Source organism: Indicator indicator, chromosome 1 (assembly GCF_027791375.1).
Source record: "Indicator indicator isolate 239-I01 chromosome 1, UM_Iind_1.1, whole genome shotgun sequence".
NCBI classification, from domain to species: Eukaryota; Metazoa; Chordata; class Aves; order Piciformes; family Indicatoridae; genus Indicator; species Indicator indicator.
The window spans coordinates 129,500,287-129,520,647 of NC_072010.1; the positions used below are offsets into that span (position 1 = coordinate 129,500,287).

A 20,361-nucleotide genomic window follows, 5' to 3' on the forward strand; every position below is an offset into this window, starting at 1 on the left:
TCTTGATACTCAAGGTGAGGTTCAACAGGGCTCTGGGCAGCCTGATCTAGTTGAGGATGCCCCTGCCGACTGCAGAGGGGTTTGGACTGGATGACCTTCAGAGGTCCCTTTCAACCCAGACCATTCACAGAATATATCTGGTTGGAAGAGACTTCCAAGCTCATCCAGTCCAACCTTCGACCAAGCACTGAAGCTGATGGGCTTTACTTCTTTGGTATAAACTTAATTTTGGTCATTGGGCTGTTTAGAACAGTGTGAGAGATTAAGAGGGGAAAAAAACAAAACAAACAGCCAACCACCAAACTAACAAACAAAAACTCTACCAAGTATTCTGCTCCTTGCCTTCCAGACAAATGTTAACAGTTCCAACTGCAAGATCCAGGAGACTTGTTAAGTCCATAAAGTGAAGCTTTGGATGAAATCCCAATATGATTTCTTTTTTAGGGTGCTGCTGTTCAAGCCAAGAGCGCATGGGAAGGAAAGTGTAAACTGAGCAGAAAGAGCTATTTGTTCCCCCTGCCCCTTACAGTAAACTGAAGGAAATGAAGGTCTCATTTTTTACAAGTAGGAAAATTGCAATCATGACCTGAACAGTTGTCCTTTCTGGCATGCCTGCTGGTGCAGGGTTTCTCCTGGCTCTCACTTGATTCAGCCTGCTTACATTGTTCACTGCTTTGAGTGTTCCAATTTGAGGAAAGTTTTTGTCCTTCTCTTTCTCTCTCCATCCAATTTGAGTCTTGTTAATGAATGTAAAGGTTTTGCAAAACTTCAGATATGTCTGATTTTCTGTGCTTGTATCTTTGCACACCCTTCCTTCTCCCTTTCACATAGCTTAAGGTGCATATCTGGCATTCCTTTGATTAATGTGAAATTAAAGGCAGTCTTTGTTGTACTTTGTCTTCTGTTTTGCAGAACACTTATTTCCCTCCCATGGATCCTGTGCACCTCTCTGTTAACAAAAATGTAAACAACCTGCTTGTAGTTGAACTAACCAGACTTGAGACAAACAGAGCTATTTTATTGCATCTCTGCTGCTTATGCATCATCAGCACTATGTAAACTCTTTGTAGAAGCCTGCTGAGGTGTTGTCACTGAACAGCTTTATAGTTTGCTTTGGAAGATTTAAAAGAATGTGTGGATAATGCTGCTCTCCTGAGGGAACACACAAAGCAGGAGAGGATATCCTGGATAGCACAGAACTTTCATTAAGAGCTAGAAAGAGCCCTCTTGCTCATCTCTGAGGGATCTTCTTTATATGAGGAGGTGAAACACAGCCAACTTGGCTAAGAAGAACAGAAACTTGCTTGAAGTTGCCCTCAGATCCATTTGTGTGCTATATCCAACGAAATGAGTTACTGTAAGAGAATTAAGTACCGAAAGTACATTTTGGCACTGAGAATAGCAGTGGAGGGCCATGCAATAGCACATTGCACTGATGAATCCACTTACACAAACATTAACGATTAAGCTTACACTTGGACATCAGTCTAAGGGGAGACCTATGAGCTGAACTGAGGGTAGAGCTTGGCTTGCATGGCTTGGGATTTGTAAAGTAAAATGAGATTTAAAAGCATCTTTCTAATACCAATATCCTACAGCAATGGAAGGACTACAAAGATGATCCAAGGGCTGGAGCACCTCTGCTATGAGGACAGGCTGAGGGAGCTGGGGGTGTTCAGCCTGGAGAAGTGACAACTCTGGGGGGACTTCAGAGCTGCTTTGCAATAGCTGAAGGTGATCCTACAGAGGGCCTTTTTGTGAGGGTGTCTGGAGACAGGCCAAGGGGGAATGGTTTGAAGTTGAGGCAGAGCACAGTTAGACTCGAGCTGAGGAAGTTCTTCACTGTGAGTGTGGTGAGACTCTGGCACAGGCTGCCCAGGGAGGCTGTGGCTGCCTCTTCCCTGGGGGTGTTAAATGCCAGGTTGGATGAGGCCTTGAGCAGCTGAGTCTAATTGAAAGGTGCCCTGCCCATGGCAGGGAGGTTGGAGGAGATAATCTGTGAGGTCCCTTCCAACCTAGGCCATTCTGTGACTAAACAAAATAATGGCTTTCTTGGAGAAATTTTCCTCCTGTTTATTTCTGTGAAGGACTGAAACAGTGAGCTGGGAGTTTTGCAGAAGATTGATGTCTGTAACTAAGTGGCTTGCTGCTTTCTGTAAGCCAACATATTAAAACCAAAAGATTTAAAATATTTGAGAACAGTAAAGATTTATGTCAGGACAACATGTTTGCTAGGTCCTTGAACTGACTCCACCATTGCAGTTGGAGAAAAAGTGGTATGCTGATGAAGTGACTGTAGAACATTGCAGCCTTTGATCCACTGCAGAAAATTAATGAAAACCAAGCTATTATCAGACAGGAATAACCTTATTGCTGCCTGCTGGAAAAAAGTGCATTTAAAAAAACCTACCCCAGTGGAACAACATTTTTTTTCAGTCAATGGTGTTACTTCTGCTGTTAAGTCAGTGAATCCTCTAATTGCCAAAATTCCCCGTGACATAAGACTTTCCACCATAAATGTCCTCCCTATTACATCTGGCTTGCTGCAGCCAACATTTAAAAATAACATAAAAAACTTTACTATATTTTGGTTCCAGTCTGGAAAAATAGAAGGGGTTGACGGAAGAAGTTTACAGTCTTACATTTCTGAAAGTAGTGAAAAGCATGAAGAAGTTCTTGTACCTAGCAGAACAATGTTTTTCTTGCTCTTTCCTTGTTTTTATCACCTAATGGGAATAATGGAGACTGTCACAGAACAACAGCCAGATCTTCAAGGTCCCTTCCAAGCCAAACCATGCTGTAAATCTGTTCATTATACCTTCCTCCTCCTCAGTAAATTCTTTGATGGACAGCAGCCTGGGTTGCTGCTGGTGTCACAGCCACCAGTCCTCGCCAAAGTCTCATCAGCAAACCCCTTCTGCAGAGCCTTTGGGTGTGATGGGACACAGAGGGAAGGAGCTGCTTTGACTCACAACATGGAAATAGTAAAGTGATAGGCCCAGAGGAGACCACAAAGGTGATCAGAAGTCTGGAGCACCTCTCCTCTGAAGACAGGCTGAGAGAATTGGAGTTCTTCAGCCTAGAGAATAGAAGGCTCCAAAATTTGAAAGGGTTTACAAGAGGGACAAAGGCATGGAGTGACAGGATGAGGGGTTCAAACTGGAAGAAGCTGGATTTAGATGAGACATGAGGAAGAAATCCTTCTCTGAGGATGGTGAGGCACTGAGGTAGCCTACAGAAGCTGCAGAGGCTCCAAGGCTGGAAGTGTTCAAGGAAAGGTTGGATGGGGCCCTGAGCAACCTGGTGTAGGAGGAGTTGTCCCTGCCTATGGCAGGGGGCTTGAAACTAGATGATCTTTAAGGTCCTTTCCAACCCAAACCACTCTGTGATTCAGTTTGTGTATTTAACCCAAGATTTTAATAAGGGATAACTACAAAAGTAGGCAGAATGAGCACCAAAAGTATAGATTAAGGAAATGTGACTTGAGCAAACGAGATTGAAGTGCAGCAGCAGACAGCATGCTTAGAAGTAGACCATTGAGTACTTTGGGTCATGTTTTCCAGCCTGAGTTTCTGTTACCCACAGTTTACACATTGGTACCAAGAAGCAGCTCTGGCTAGAACTCGAAATAAAGGGACTAATTATTATCTACTGCCAGTAGATAGAGATCTTCAACAGAACTTGGAAAATTGGAATGTATGTTACAAAAAGTAATTTAGCAAAGTACACTGAGGACAGCTGTGCTGGTGATTTACATTTTCTCTGGCTTTAGTCCTGTTGAAAATATATCTGCTGTAATACAAGGCAAGCAGCAGCTCAAGATGATTCTCTGTGTCTCTTCATATGTGACCTCCGGGTACAGATTTGGAAAGCAGTCCAGGTTTCTCACATTGCACTTTTGCACTGTGCAGTGGTCCTTGAGGCTGGCTGCAAAGGAACAGGCTCCACCTCCTCTGTGCTCCAGTTGTGTTTGTCACACAAGCCCAGGTTCCTGAGGCACCTCAAAGGCCTTTTACTGTGTATAGCTGTGTCTGACTGCCAGCTGAAAGGCTTTAAAAACAGGGAGTGGAACATCTGCCTTCAGAGGCCAGGCTGAGGGAGCTGGGGCTTGGGGCTTGGAGCTTGGAGCAGAGGAGCCTGAGGGCTGCCCTCAGTGCTGGGGAGAAAGATGTGCAGGGCAGTGTGGGGAGGACAGAGCCAGGCTCTGCTCAGGGCTGGCCAAGGACAGCACAAGGGGCACTGGGTGCCAGCTGGAGCAGAGGAGGTGCCACAGGAACAGAAGGGAAAACTTTTTGCCTGTGAGGGTGGCAGAGGGCTGGAGCAGGCTGCCCAGAGAGGTTGTGGAGTCTCCTCTGGAGCCATTCCAAAGCCCCCTGGATGTGTTCCTGTGTGAGCTGCTCTAAATGCTCCTGCTCTGGCAGGGGGATTGAACTGGATGATCTTTGGAGGTCCCTTCCAAACATTCTGTGATTCTGTGATCTTTCAGAGGTACAAAGCTGGGTACAGCAGAGTGAAGGCAGTACAAAGGCTTATTTGCCTTGGTTTTCACTTTTTGACTGCTCTTGTAAGTTGCTGACAGCTTCTTGACCTCTCTATTCTGCCCTTCTGCAGCAGGGTGCCTGTCACAGTGCTTGTCTTAGTCAACCTGTTAGATTTCGGTAACTTCTCTTGAAGAACCTCTGTGCTCTTTGGGCAGGCCCAGTTCCTGCTGGGTTGAAGGACAGTTCTGTCAGAAAGCTTTTATGAGGTCAGGTAATGGTAATTAATGATAACAATTAATGCTAGTGGCCATTTAATGGTAATTAATTCAGTAGTAATCAATGGTAACAATTGACAGCTAATTAATGGTAACAGTAGGAATGCAGACCTCCTCTTTATACCATCTTCTTGTCTTGGGTTCCAGTAACCTCTTTAGATTCCAGGGAAGATGCTGTTAATGCTGAACTGCAGCACACAACCTACCAACCACCCATCTCATTTTGCAATGTTTGTTCATTGGTTTGAAGAAAAGTTCTCTCAGTTCTAGTTTCACTTTCAAGTTAATGGCATGGTCTGAAATGTTGTGAAACCTGGGTACCAATGCTACAGGATTGTCACTGGTCAAAATAACTCAGTCTCCATGGAGAGCAAACAAGAAGGAACAAATCTGTGCCTGAGCCCTTACTTTCCAGACAGGCTGGAGAGTTGGGCAGGGAGAAATTGAATGAAATTCAGCAAGGGCAAGGATAGAGTCTTGCACCTGAGAAAGAACAACCTCATGGAGCTGGATAGGCTGGGGAGCAATGTGCTCTTGTGGCCAAGAGGGCAAACAGGCTGCCCAGAGAGGTTGTGGAGTCTTCTCTGGTGTGATTGAAAACCTGCCTGGACACTATCCTGTGCAACATTCTCTAGGTGAACCTATCTGATGTGGGAGTTGGACTAGATCATCTCCAGAGGTCCCTTCCAATCCTTATCATCCTGTGATTTGTAGAAGGGCTTTGGGCCATGCTCTGATGTAAGTCTTTGGAGAAACAGAGCTTGAGGGAGAGTTTTTATGGGGTTTGGTTTTTTTCCTTTCAGTAAACAGCTCTTTCTTTCTGGATGACTTCACAATGTACAGAGTGTTTGTGAATTTCTGTATGATGCATTCCCAATATAACAGAGGCGAAAAGATTTGCACTCTTGGGTTGGAAACATTTTGTCATAGTATCTACACACCTGCACTTTTCTTTTTTTCTTTCCTAGTCACTCTGGTTTATTTATTTTTTCTTCTAGAATGGTTGCCTGGGGAAAACAGAACTGCTGTGTTGGCAGAATACAGGAGGTTTTCTTGAGGTTCAGGGTTGTTCTAGCAGTCCTTTTACTTCATTTGTTCCTGGCTATGGCAGGCAAAGGTAAGACAATTTTTTCCTGATTTTCCTAGTGTTGGTTTTCCAAATAAATAAGAATTAGACTTGGTGAATAAGGCTTTAGAATAGATTCAGAACAGGCAAGTTGAAATCAAGAGAAAAAACCGACCATTAACAAGAGATGAATCTCTCTGTTTAGAGTATTGGCTTTCATAAACAACTAATCAGTTTTGTTTCATGTAACCTTTTGGCTGTGGATGAGGAGGGGATGTAAACACAATCTGTAAGAACAAGACAAATTACTTTCTTGCTCTTTTTTTCTTAACTGGAAGTGTTGCTGTTTTCAGAGCGTGGTGTTAAACCTTTTACACTGCTCTTAGACACCAGATGATCCTCTGAACTTCAGTAGAGCAAGGGAGAATGGTTTGAAGCTGAGGCAGAGCAGGGTTAGACTGGATCTTAGGAAGACTTTCTGAAGGACAAGGATGGTGGGACTCTGGAACCTGTTGTGGATGTCTTCTCCCTGGGGGTGTTGAAGGCCAGGCTGGATGAGACCTTGAGCAACTGAGTCTAGTTGAGAGGTGTCCCTGCTCATAGTGTGGAGGTTGGAGTAGATGAGCTCTGAGGTCCCTTCGAACCTAAGCCATTCTATGATTCACTCTGCTTAGTGTGTATATGGGTGTAGAACATCTCCTGCATTGCCCTTGGCTGTGGATATGGTTATAGCTAGGGAAAAAGCAACAAGGTCCAAAACATGTAACAGAAATGATATATCTGAACATGGCAGTCTAGGCTTCTTACCTGTGAATAAGAAATAAATTCAAAAGGTTTTTGTACCAATCAGGTAACTGATATGATGATGGTTTTGTACACGGTACAGTAGAATCAAAGAATCATAGAATGGTTTGGGTTGGAAGGGACCTCCAAAGCTCCTCCAGTCCAAGCCCCCTGCAGTCAGCAGGGACATCCTCCACTGGATCAGGTTGCCCAGAGCCTTGTCCAGCCTGACCTTGAATATCTCCACAGATGGGGCCTTAACCATCTCCCTGGGCAACCTGTTGCAGTATTCCAGCACCCCCACGGTACAGAACCTGTCCCTTCCCACCCAAACCATTCTATGATTCTGTGCCCTAGAGGAACTCTGCCACTCTCAGAACACAGCCAGTTCCAGTTCCTCAATTCTATGACCACAGATGGGCTGCAGCCCACAAGTACCATTGCTAAAGAAAATCAGCAATGATTAACAGAACTTCCAAGAGCTTTAAAGTAATATCATCTCTTACTTGTTTTACATCTACCCACAACAGGCTTAGCTTTGTTGATAATTAATTTCTAACTAATGTAAGCTGTACTGCAGGTTTTTGACTTGGAACAGTGACATGCTGTGATTTCCTTTGTGCTTTTCCAGCATTCTTTGAGCACAAACAGCATAAAAACGTTCCCAAGCCTTTCTTGTAACAATTCATGTAGTGTTGGTATTTATTCCTGTAATTGTGGCACCTTTTTTGGCATTTTTTTTTTTACTGTTCAAGGCAAACTGGGCCAGACTTTGCTGTTTCCAGAGGAGTAAGTGAACTCTTTTGTCAGTTTAATCATCAGGCCTTGCTTAATGATCACCACTGTAGTTATAGTATGCAGCAAGTAATGACTTTCTGTGAGTCTGGGTTGATATTTTGTCTACCTGGTAGCTTCTATTTATCAACCTGCACTTGGAAGTTTGGAATTTCCTCCTGTTTTTCATTTGTTTCAATTCAAAAATAAATTTGAGAGCCCTGTGCTTCAAAGATGGAAAAGCTGAACACATTCCTGATTCACAAGTGACCTGATGAAAGCTGGTGATCTGTTTTCACAGATGCATGGTTTAGGTAGGAAGGGATCTTAAAGATCATCTAGTTCCAACCCCCCTGCAGAGATGTTCCAGTCCCCCAGTCATCCTTGTGGCTCTCCCTTGGACTCTCTCCATCAGGTCTCTGTCTCTTGAATTGGGGAGCCCCAAATTTGACACAGTATTCCAAGTGTGATCTCAGCAGGGCAGAGTAGAGGAGGGGAGGAGAACCTCCCTAGACTTTCTGGCCACACTTTTCTTGGTGCACCCCAGGATGCCATTGGCCTTCTTGGTTGCAAGGACACACATGGAAGAATTAACACTCTTATAGAAGATCCTTTTAAAAACAAAAATAATTTTACAAATCAACTTTGCTTTTTTTTTTTCCTTTTTTTTTTTTTTTTCAGATCAGGAGGGTTTCCTAGGAAAATACAAAGCTGTTTTTAAGACTGCATGTGAAGATCCTTGGATTATGTCACCAAGGATTTCTTTGCATCCCTTGAAAGAATTCATTGTCTGTGTGCACGTCAAGCTGTATTCCTCAGACAGACCTTGGACAGCCTATGTGTACTATCAAGAAACACCTCACACCAATCCCTCTGGAGAGGAGTATGAGCTTGGACTTACAGGAGATGGTGGTGAAGTGAGGATATGGTTGTTTGGAAAACAAATAAATACAAAAGCAAAACTTCATGAGAACACTTGGTATGAAATATGTGTCCAGTGGAAAAGTGAAGACGAGGAGATGAAGTTATTCATAAATGGAACCAAAGAAGCAAACAAAAAACTACCTGGGAAAGTTAATCTCCCTGGGAAAGGGAAGTTCTTACTTGGCTGTTCAAAGCTGCCAGGTACAGCTGTGTCACCTAAGCTGGGGATGACAGGGGAGTTGTACATGCTCAGGATGTGGGATAAAGCAGATCTAAGGCAGTCTCATGACTGCAAGGACAGCGGTGTGATACGCTGGAGAAAGGAGGACTGGCTCTATAATGTGACAGTAGAAGAGGACAACTCTCTGCCATGTGGTAAGTAACCACTGCACCACTGTTGCTGAAATTGTGCTTTTGTCACAAGTTATCTGAAATTGTTTTAGTAATTCTCTTCCAGATTGTAAAAAGTCTTTATTAGTCACTTCTAGCTAAATGCTTCCTGAGATGCTATGAGGATCTGCAGCTGTCACCAGCTTTGATCCCAATGCAACAGACATGGCAACCATCCTGTAAAGACTCTAAACTTCTGTGGAATGAAGGCTGCAGAGGGCCTGTTTCCAGAGGCCTACAGGGACAGGACGAGTGGCAATAGTTTGAAATGAGAGCAGAGCAGATTTAGATTGGATGTTAGCAACAAGTTCTGTACCATGAGGCTGCTGGAACACTGAAACAGGTTGCCCAGGGAGGTACTTGAGGCTCCATCCCTGGAGATCTTCAAGGTGAGGCTGGACAAGGCTCTGGTTAACCTGGTTTAGTGGAGGATATCCCTGCTGACTGCAGGGGGGTTCGGCTGGATGACCTTTGGAGGTCCCTTCCAACCCAAACCATTCTGTGATTCTAGTCTAAAGTCATCAGAAAGTTTTGATTCTGCATCTGCAAAGAATACAACTGGCAGAGGAGTGGAGCTTGGGGTCGGGTTATGCCTCCTGCATAGGCACAGAAGGTGAAAAGGAAGTGGTGAATTGCAGTCAGAGTTGTGCTGCAGGACAAGTTCTGCATTTTTTATTTTATGGCTGGGTTGGTATTTTGTGCCTACATCAAACAGCAGTTTGTAAAATCTTCAGTCAGATGTTTTCTGTTTTGCTTAATCACTCAAAATCTTTGTGCAGTATAAGCTGTTCATCTGTTGGACAATGATGCACTCCATAATAAATTGAGATTTACTTTATGTGCCATTCTGAGCTGAAGTTTCCTTGCCTCCTTTGGCCACCTTTTTGTTGACACTTGAAATTCTTTTTTTCTTGTGATTGTGTTACTTGTTTTATAAGAGTTTTCCAGATTATAAAAAATGTGTTTCTTTTTTTTTTTTTTCTTAACCATGTGAGGTCTAACAGAATCAAAGAACCACAGAATGGTTTGGATTGGAAAGGACCTCCAAAGGTCATCCAGTCCAACCCTTCTGCAGTCAGCAGGGACAGCCTCCAACAGATCAGGTTGCTCACAGCCTTGACCAGCCTCACTTCGAAGATTTTCAGGGATGGAGCTTTAACTAGCTCCCTGGGCAACCTGTTGCAGTGTTCCACCACCCTCATGATACAGAATCTGTTCCTAATATCCAATCTCAATCTGCTCTTCTCTCATTTCAAACCACTGCCCCTCGTCCTGTCCCTGCAGGCCTCTGGGAACAGTCCCTCTGCAGCCTTCTTGTAGCTCCCTTCAGGTACTGGCAGGCTGCTCTTAGGTCTCCCTGGAGCCTTCTCCAGGCTGAACAACCCCAGCTTCCTCAGCCTGTCCTTGTAGCAGAGGTCTTGCAACCCCTGGATCATTTTTGTGGCCCTCCTCTGGACTCATTCCATCAGGTCCATGTCCTTCCTGTGCGGAGGGCTTCAGAGCTGGATGCAGAATGTTGATTCTGGTAAGATTCACACACATGCTTAGTACTTAAAGGCATGCTCACCTTTAACCAAGTAGTTCCCTCTCCAGAAGATGCTGTTATTACCTCTGTAGTAGCCACATATCTTCTGCACATTTGCCAGGAAGGGCATGCCTGACCACTTCCCAGGTTGTGACAAAGGCTGACCACATTTCTTGGACTAATAGGACTTAGCAGTAGTAAACTTTTAGATTGCAGTTAAGAAAGCAACTCCTTCTTCCAGGCTCATAGTCTTCTGGTTTCCTTCTGCTTGATGTAGTCATTGCTTGCTCAGCAGGTGTAAATACTGCAGGAAAGGCCAAAGAGAGAAGGAGGCCCCACACTGTGTGTGTCACAAACCTGCCACTTGCATTCCTCAGGTTCCTGTGGTAATTCCCATTTTGCTAGGAATGAGAAGTAGCATAACAGCTGTGATGTGGAGAAGGGGTGCACAGATTGAGTGTGTCTCACTTCAACAATCATCTCCTGGGGTTTAGAAGTATGTAAATGAAGAAAGATGTGTTCACTCTTCCAGATGCCAACAGTGGAAGAGTTCTTTATCTTGTTCTTTAAAGAATGATTCCTCTTTAGCTATATATTTAATGTGGAATATTTAAATGAGTGCCTGGAGTATGAATATTTAATGTGGACAATATCAATGGATATCTGGAATGTTGTGTCCAATTCTGGACTCTTATTCAAGAGAGACAGGGATCTGCTGGAGAGAGACCAGTGGAGAGCTCTGAGGATGATTGTGGTACTTGAATATCTCTGCTATGAATAAAGACTGAGAGCCCTGGGGCTGTTTAGTCTGGAGAACAGAAGACTGAGAGGGGATCTGATCAAAGTCTATAAATATCTGAGGGCTGGCTGTGGTTCTTTGTGGTAGTGTCCAGTGACAGGACAAGGAACAAGAGGTACAAGCTGGAGCACAGGAGGCTCCACCTCAGCATGAGGAGACACTTCTGTGTGGTGAGGGTGCCAGAGCCCTGGAACAGACTGCCCAGAGAGGTTGTGGAGTCTCCTTCTCTGGAGACATTCCATAGCCTCCTGGGTTTGTTCCTGTGCAAGCTGCCCTGGGTGATGCTGCTCTGGCAGGAGGGTTGGATTGGATGATCTCTGGAGGTCCCTTCCAACCCTTGACATTCTGTGATTCTATGATATCACTTCTATGTCTGTATAAACAAAAAGCTGCTGAGGGACTTTTTAGGGTGTCAGGTGACTATAGGACTAGGAGGAATGGAAAAAAAAATAGAAATGGGTAGATTCAGACTGGTTGTTAGGAAGAAATTCTTCCCCATGAGGGTGGTGAGAGACTGGCAGAGGTTGCCCAGGGAGGTGGTGGAAGCCTCATCCCTGGAGGGTTTTGCAGCCAGGCTGGATGTGGCTGTGAGCAACCTGCTGTGGTGTGAGGTGTCCCTGCCCATGGCAGGGGGGTTGGGACTGGCTGAGCCTTGAGGTCCCTTCCAACCCTGACAATTCTATGATTCTGTAATCCAGGGGGAAAAAAATTGCATAAGGAATATAAAGCTCTGGGTGATTAAAAGAATCCAAACCCAGCAGAAAACACCTGAGTTAAAAACACTAAATGCTTGAAAAGAAATGACAGTAATGTGTGGCAGTAGTGTGTGGGCACCAGCTCTTCAGTTGTCATTTTCCTGTGGGCTATTTGCAAGTTGCCTTCAAGCCAACTTGACAGCTGGAAGAAATGTCCTGTTTAAACATTAGTCACTGCAGTTACACATTAAACAGTGACATTATCAACCCAAATATAAACACCCAAAGTGTTACACTGCGTTTATGCAAAGGAGCAGGGAGCTGACTGGATAGCTTTTACAGATTTCAAGGAGTAAATAGAAGAGATGATTTAAGGTATGACTGGAAATAGCATCACTGACAGGAAAGCACTGCCAGCAGTGTCAGTGCCCTGGCTTTTAGCAGCAGGAGCCCAGTGCCTCTTGCTTTTGCTTGCCTTTGTTTTTTCTTTCTGCATAAATACTATGTAGTGGTTGTGATCTGGCATTTTAGATTTTAAAAAAAACTTTTTAACTGTCAAACTTTCAAGATGAAGTTGTTGCCCCCTCCTCTCCTTGTGTCCTACTAGATGATCCTTGAGGTCCCTTCCAACCTGGTATTCTATGACTCTCTGAATCCTTTTAACTCCCAATATTGCTGAGCCTGCTACTGGTGTTTTTGGAGGAGGTTTCAAGGTTTGTGGGTCCAAAGCAGTCCAGTGTTGATGGGAGAAATGGGAAGTGACTGGTGCCCTGGGTGACTACTTTGCTTTTGCATGCTTAAGGAAAAAAGAAAAGTTTGGGTTGTTGTTCTAGCTTGCAGGTGTGGTCAACAGGAGGCATGATGTAGACTCATGTTGAAGATTTCCCAAGCTGTGTGCACTTCTGATGACAGGATCAGCTTTCCTGGAAGGGAGGGTGGAGTCCCAGGGCTTTACCTCCTCAGGCAGAAAGTGGAAATGCAGCTGCCACTCATCCATTCATCCAGACTGTTGGGTGAGCTGTAGCCTTATGTTTGAGTGCATCATAAAGTTGGAGATGAAAAAATAAAATCTTTGTGCCCCAATACAGTTTTCTTTCTAAAACTGGAAGGGCAGAAAGGTATAAAAACCTCTAGAAGCTCTTAAAGGAAGTAAATGTGATGGGGAAAAAAATACCTGCCTCTGGAGTGCCTGTTTGGTGAGTCATGCATCGCTCTACTTTGTACCTGTTAACACAAGGCAGCTTTGGCCTTCTCTTGCTTTGCGCTTCTTGCCTCCCTCTGCTGTCAAAGGAAGGAGCTTTTTGGAAAGCCTGCCAGAGAAGTGATTTGATTCACCTCAATGTCTAATGCACTGCTTCATACAAACAGTTAAAAGAGAGCAGTGTGGAGGAGCCTTGGGGGTGTCAGCTGATGACAAACTCCCCAGGAGCCAGCAATGGTCCCTGGCAGCCCAGCAGGCAGCTGTGTGCTGAGCTGCATCCAGAGCAGGGAGAGCAGCAGCACAGGGAGGGGATTCTGCCCCTCTGCTCTGCTCTGCTCAGACCCCACATAGAGCACTGCCTCCAGTTCTGGGGCCCCCAGCACAAGAGGGACAGGGAGCTGCTGGAGAGGGTTCAGAGGAGGCTTATTGCACAGGCTGAGAGATTTGGGGCTGTTCAGCCTGGAGAAAAGGTGACTCTGGGGAGACCTCAGAGCAGCCTTCCAGTCTCTGAAGGGGGCTACAAGAAAGCTGGGAAGGGACTTTTGACAAGGGATTGTAGTGATAGGAGAAGAGGGAATGGATTGAAGTTTGAGGAGGGCAGATTTAGCATGGAGATTAGGAAGAAATTCTTTGGAGTGAGGGTCGTGAGACACTGGAAGAGGTTGCCCAGGGAGGCTGTGGATGCCTCCTCCCTGGAGGTGCCCAAGGCCAGGTTGAATGAGGTCTTGATCAACCTTGTCTAGTGGAAGGTGTTCCTGCCCATGGCAGGGAGGTTGGATAAAATCTAACCCAATTTCCTAAAAACCTGTGTCACATCAATACTGAACTAAAAATACTGCACCTGAATTTTCTGTTAAGGATGCTAAAATGATCTGGCCAAAGTAACAGATCTGAAGTGAACAGAAACTTCCCACATTTTCTTACATTCGCCTTGCACCAACAGTCAGAGATTCACAGATTGCATTTGGTTGGAAGGGACCTCCAAAGCTCATCCAGTCCAACCTTCCCACAGTCACCAGGGACATCCCCAACAAGATCAGGCTGCCCAGGCCATCATCCAGCCTCCCCTTGTCTGTTTATTTGGTGTTTGGATTCTCACAGAGTGTTCTCTATTAGAGAAAATTCTTACACAATTTATAATGTCTTGTTTTGGAACAGGAAATTCAAGTTGTTAATGTGATGATCCTAAACTAACAGTGTTGCAACTAAAAATTAATGGAGCAAATAAAAGGAGATTTCACAGATATAAGGATTTTCTTGCTCTGTATTGATAGTGAACAACCTAAGTGCAATTAGCACATCTTGAGTTAATTTGCTTTCATTTTTACATGTCAGCTTCAGGGATATTTGAAGCTGGACTTTAATCCTGCTCCAAATCAGTTCTATCCATTTTTTTTCTTTCCAGTTCTTTTAAGCACAGCAGTAAAGGAGGGCTGACAAAAGTAAGTGAAATTAAATGAAGTATGACAGCCTCTCCTTCCTCCTTTCTGTATGCAAAGGTGATTGCTCAGTAAACTTAATGCTGCACCTTGATCAGTGATACGTTTCATCCTCTATGATCGTTTCTAGCAACTGTAGGCACCTGAATATTGTGCTGTAAGAGCAGTTATGGTTAGATTTGTGTCCAGAAGCAAGTGCTGCCCAGAGCCTGCCATCATCATTTGCTGCACTAGCCGACTCCATATCCATGTCTGACATTTATGTGATTTGGCTCTCTGTGCTGCTGGGTTTGTTTTTGGAAGCATTTGGCAGTTTTAGGGTTCATTGTTTTCTTAGAATCATAGGATCACAGAATGGCTCAGGTTCGAAGGGACCTCACAGATCATTCACTCCAATCTCTCTGCCCTGGGCAGCTGCTCAAAACCTCATCCAGCCTGGCCTTCAACAGCCCCAGGGAGAAGGCATCCACAGCCTACCTGGGCAGCCTCTTCCAGAGTCTCACCACCATTATACTGGAGAACTTCTTCCTCAGCTCCAGTCTAACCCTGCTCTCCCTCATCTTCAAACCATTCCCCCTTGTCCTGTCTCTAGACACCCTCATGAAAAGTCCCTCTGCAGCCTTCCTGTAGGATCCCTTCAGGTGCTGGAAGGCAGCTCTAAGGCCTCCCTGGAGCTGTCTGTTCTCCAGGCTGAACACCCCCAGCTCCCTCAGCCTGTCTCTACAGCAGAGGGGTCATGTTTCATGTGCCCACTGAGCCAGAAAAAAACAGCTCCCCTTTTCATTCCCAGTCCAGGTCCACCTAAGCCACTTCATTTCTGACAGCTTGATCATCTGCTCATTGTTCAGATTCATAGAATGGTTTAAGTTGGAAGGGACCTTAATGCCATAGGCAGGGACACCTCCCTCAAGAACGCGTTGTTCGAGGCCTCATCCAGCCTGGAGGGACATCCACAACTTCCCTGAGCAACCTTGTGCTGGTATCTCACCACCCTCACTGGAAAGAGTTTCTTCTTAATCTGCAGTCTCAATCTGCCCTCCTCAAACTTCAGTCCATTCCCTCTTGTCCTGTCAGTACAAGCCCTTATTAAATGTTCCAGCCTTCTTGTAGGCTTCCTCAGGAACTGGAAGGCTGCTCTAAGGTCTCCCTAGAGCCTTCTCTTCTCCAGGCTGAACAGCCCCAACTCTCCCAGACTGTCCTTATAGTGAAGGTTCTCCAGGCCTCTGATCACCTTTGTGGCCCCCTCTGGACCCACTCCAGCAGCTCCGTGTCCCTCTTTTCCTGGGGGCCCCAGAACTGGAGGCAGTGCTGCAGGTGGGGTGTGAGCAGAGCAGAGCAGAGGGACAGAATCCCCTCCCTGTGCTGCTGCTCTCCCTGCTCTGGATGCAGCTCAGCACACAGCTGCCTGCTGGGCTGCCAGGGACCATTGCTGGCTTATGTTGAGTTTTTCATCAGCTGACACTCCCAAGTCCTTCTCCTCCAGACTGCTCTGGAGCCAATCCTCACCCAGCCTCTATTTGTGCTTGGGTTTACCCTGACCCAGCTGTAGGACTTTGCACTCGACCTTGTTGAACTTCATGAGTTTGGCTTGAGCCCACCTCTTAAGACTGTCTACGTCTCTCTTGGGGATGTTCTTTGTGAGCAGTTTTCTATGTGTTGTATATGCATTGTGTGATGTGGATGTATTCTCAAAGTACATCTTGTGTAATTTGTAAATATATATGGAATAAAGCATCCCTCTCTTACCCAACTGATGTTAAACCAACAGTTCATTACTTGAATAATTCATCAGCATTTCTTTACCACAGTTCTGCAAAAGCAGCTGTGTGAAAGCACAGTTGTGGGTACCTGTTGCATTTCTGGTTGTTGCTACTTAGTCTGCCTCTCCTTCACTCCAACAAATGTCCTCAAAGTATTTCTGAATGTATTGGCAATGGAAGGGCAATGGGAAAGCTCACAGCCTAATCTGTGTCTTATATAAATATAAAATTGATAAACAGAGGAAAAAAAACCCAAACAACAACAAAAGAGTTCAAACCCCATTGCTCAGTGGATGCAAAGTAGTTTTGCCAACCTCTTGAATGAAGGTGAGCAGCACATCTGCAAAGATTGTGTTTAAAAAGGAGTGTTGTGTGTCTATCTGCATGTGTACAAAGATATATCCAAAACTTTCTGCTCCTAATGAAAATTCTTCTTCCTTTGCAGTTGAAACTACTGCTACGTTGCCTGGCAGAACACAAGTAACAGGTAAATTTGGGCTCCTCTGTAATTTTGCCCCCAGTTTCCTTCATCTTTTGGGAAGTGTCTCTTTTAGAAAGAAGAATTCCTCTCTAATTCATGGAGATAATGACCAATATGTCAATGTTTGCAAATGAATTTCCCATACCATCCTTGTGGCTTATTAGCATATTTTGTGCTGCAAGCAGCATCAGTAATTTTCCATAGAAAAGGAAATTCAGTATAGGCTGGGGAGAACAGTGAGCTTTTGGAGAACAGTGAAGGGGAAAAGGACCTGGGGGTCCTAGTGGATGGGAGGTTGACCATGAGCCAGCAGTGTGCTCTTGTGGCCAAGAAGGCCAAGGGTATCCTGGGGTGGATTAGAAGGGCTGTGGTTAGTAGATGGAGAGTGGTTCTCCTGCCCCTCTACTCTGCCCTGCTGAGGCCACATCTGGAATATTGTGTCCAGTTCTGGGCTCCTCATTCAAGAAGGACCTCAGGGAACTACTTGAGAGAGTCCAGCACAGAGCCACAGAAATGCTTAAGGGAGTGGAACATCTTCCTTATGGGGAGAGACTGAGGGAGCTGAGGGCTCTTCAGCTTGGAGAGGAGGAGCCTGAGGGGTGACCTTGTTCATGTTGATCAAGTTGTAAAAGATGAATGCCAAGAGGATGGAGCCAGGCTCTGCTGGGTGATGCCCAATGCCAGCACAAGGGGCAATGGTGGAAGCTGAGGCATAGGAAGTTCCATGGAACCATGAGGAATTTTTTTTTTCCCTGTGAAGGTGACAGAACACTGGAGCAGGCTGCCCAGGGGAGTTGTGAAGTCTCCTTCTCTGGAGATGTTCAAAACCTGCCTGGCTGTGTTCCTGTGTGATCTGCTCTGGCAGGGGGGTTGGACTAGATGAGCTTTTGAGGTCCCTTCCAACCCCTGACATTCTGTGTAATTCAGGTCACAGAGGTGACTCCTGTTCTCCTTTCATTGCAGCAATTATATTTACATTTATCCTTTTGAAAGAAGCTATTCCTAAGTTTTCAATAAGACAAGCGAGGAGCCCCACAAGTGATTAGCATTTCAGAAACTCCTTCTTTACCCCCAAAAATTCTGGGGTTCTGCAGAAGCGTTGCTATCCTTGACTTAAGTCTTCTACAACAGTAGGAAAGGCTTTTGCAGCATCATTAGTGTGTTTTGAGTAGCTTTCAAATTCTGAGGGAAGATGCTGAAATACCACAGGATGTTAGTGTTGGAAGAGACCTCCAGAGATTATCCAGTCCAACCCCCCTGCCAGAGCAGGACCTGAAGTCTGCTTTTAAAATAGTGTTTTGTATTTCATAGAATTACAGAATGACTCAGGTTGGAAGGGACCTCAGAGATCATTTACTCTAACTTCCCCACCATGGACAGGGACACCTCTCAGCTAGACTCAGCTGCTCAAGGTCTCATCCAAGCTGGGCTTGCAGCCAGCTGGTTTTTAGGTTGGTTGTGTGATAACTTGTTGGTGACACTGTCACAATCCACTCAGTGAACAAAAGAGCTAACTTGGAAGTGACTCTGTGAACCAGATATCAAGTTTCCTAATTTCTCTTTGATCAAATTGCTGGCTGTAACCAACATCAAAAGATTCAGTGGATGCTGTTTGCTGTATAAATAGCTGGCTGGCTCCTATCAAGATTGGAGTATGAATTAACTTTAGGTAATTCTGCTTTGGGTTTTTTTGCAGGGTAGAAAGGAGAGCAGATATGCATGGGATAAATTTGAAATGGCAAGTCTCAGTGTAATTATACAAAGTCTGAGAAGAGTTCTTCAGACCCAGAGTCTCCTTCTCTGGAGACTTTTCAAAACACACCTGCATAGTTCCTGTGCAGCCTGCTCTAGGTGATCTGGCAGGGGGGTTGGACTCAGTGATCTCTGGAGGTCCCTTCCAACCCCTAACATTCTGTCATTTTGTAATACCCAGCCCTAGAAGAGTTCTTCTTATGCAGAGTCTCCTCTGGAAACTTCCAAAACCCACCTGGAAGCATTCCTGTGCAGCCTGCTCTAGGTGCTCTTGTTCTAGCAGGGGAGTTGGACTCAGTGATCTCTGGAGGTCCCTTTCAACCTCTAACGTCTGTGATCCTGTGATACCCAACCCTAGAAGAGTTGTTCTTATCTAGAGTCTCCTTCTCTGGAGACCTTCAAACCCACCCAGGTGCATTTCTTTTTGAATTCATAAAAATAGTGTTGTTTTTTTCAATCAGAAATTGCTGTATCTGCCCTTTTTGACAACCTGGAAGCATTCCTCTGCTGAGCAAGTGTTGCCCTCTTGTGGTGACTGCAGGAAATGCAGAAAGAGAGGCTGCTGAGCATGGTTCTGTTTGTCTGAAAGTTCATTATCTTCTTCCCTCCCCCCCCTTCTTGTCTTTTTTGACCTCTCTGAAACAAAAGCTGAAAATTCAGGAGAATCAGCTGCAACGACCATTTCTGGTAAGGAAATCAGGAGTTTACTGATTATTGCAATGTTTGTTATTTCCTGGTAGATAAATCTGCCTTTTTTTCTGAGATAATGCAGAAAAGTTGTCGTGTAAATGAGTTCCAACATTTAAGGTCTTCATTGTTTATGTTTTGAAGAGAACATTTTGCTTTGTGATGAAATAGGTTATGCTTGAGGATGAAATAGTTGCAAATTGCTTGATCAACAGCCTTTAGTCTAGTAAAGTTTAGAGTCTTGTATCTGGGAAAGAGCACCCCCATGGACCAGTATAGCCCGGGGACTGACCTGTTGGAGAGCAGCTCTGGTAAAAGGGATCTTGGGGTGCTGATAGACAACAGAATGACCATGAGCCAGCAGTGTGCCCTTGTAGCCAAGAATTCCAATGGCATCTTGGGGAGGATTAGAAGGACTGTGCTTAGTAGATCCAGAGAAGTTCTCTCCCCACACACTACTCTGCCCTGGTGAGGCAACATCTGGAATATTGTGTCCAGTTCTGGGCCCCACAGTTCAAGAAGGATCTCAGGGAACTGCTCTAGAGCCCCCAAGCTGCTGCAGGCAGTGGAACAGCTGCCTGTGAGGCCAGGCTGAAGCAGCTGGGGCTTGGAGCTGGGAGCAGAGGAGCCTAAGGGCTGCCCTCAGTGCTGGGGAGAAAGATGTGCAGGGCAGTGTGGGGAGGACAGAGCCAGGCTCTGCTCAGGGCTGGCCAAGGACAGCACAAGGGGCACTGGGTGCCAGCTGGAGCAGAGGAGATGCCAGGGCAAGAGAAGGGAAAGCTTTTTGCCTGTGAGGGTGGCAGAAGGTTGGAGCAGGCTGCCCAGAGAGGTTGTGGAGTCTCCTTGTCTGGAGCCATTGCAAAGCCCCCTGGCTGTGTTCCTGTGTGATCTGCCCTGGGTGCTGCTGCTCTGGCAGGGGGGTTGGACTGGATGATCCCTGGAGGTCCCTTCCAAGCCCTAACATTCTGTGATTGTGTGAACATTACTTGAACATAAATATTGGAAATAATCTGACCACTCTTGAGAAGCACTGCAGTTGTTCTTAAAGTGCAACTTAAGTAATACTCAGTTCCTGTTGGAAATTTTGCATGCTTGATCTTTTTTGTCCAAAATTCACAGAAAGAAACCATTATATTCATACAATTTTTACCTCTTTCCTCTTTTTTTTTTTTTTGTTTTCCAGACTCTTCTCTTGTTACTTTTATCACCTATCCTATAAACTCTTCAGGCAAGATTTTTATTAATGTTTCTCTTATTTAGATTTAGTTAAATGCAGTTTTGTTTAATTTACTATTTTACTTTTATTTTTATGTAGTTTACTGTTGTTAA

At 45.1% G+C, this 20,361-nt stretch overlaps 1 protein-coding gene across 1 annotated transcript in view; it reads left to right on the top strand.

Annotated features, from left to right (window-relative positions):
• Nucleotides 1-5,755: 5,755 nt before the first annotated feature.
• The window catches only part of ADGRG2 (adhesion G protein-coupled receptor G2), a 44,245-nt gene continuing 29,639 nt past the window's right edge, over nucleotides 5,756-20,361 (top strand). Inside the window, exons 1-4 of the mRNA XM_054381808.1 lie at nucleotides 5,756-5,873; nucleotides 8,061-8,678; nucleotides 16,558-16,599; nucleotides 18,994-19,032. Of these exons, the coding sequence (XP_054237783.1) occupies nucleotides 5,756-5,873; nucleotides 8,061-8,678; nucleotides 16,558-16,599; nucleotides 18,994-19,032 (817 nt within the window). The remainder of the gene's footprint in view (nucleotides 5,874-8,060; nucleotides 8,679-16,557; nucleotides 16,600-18,993; nucleotides 19,033-20,361) is intronic.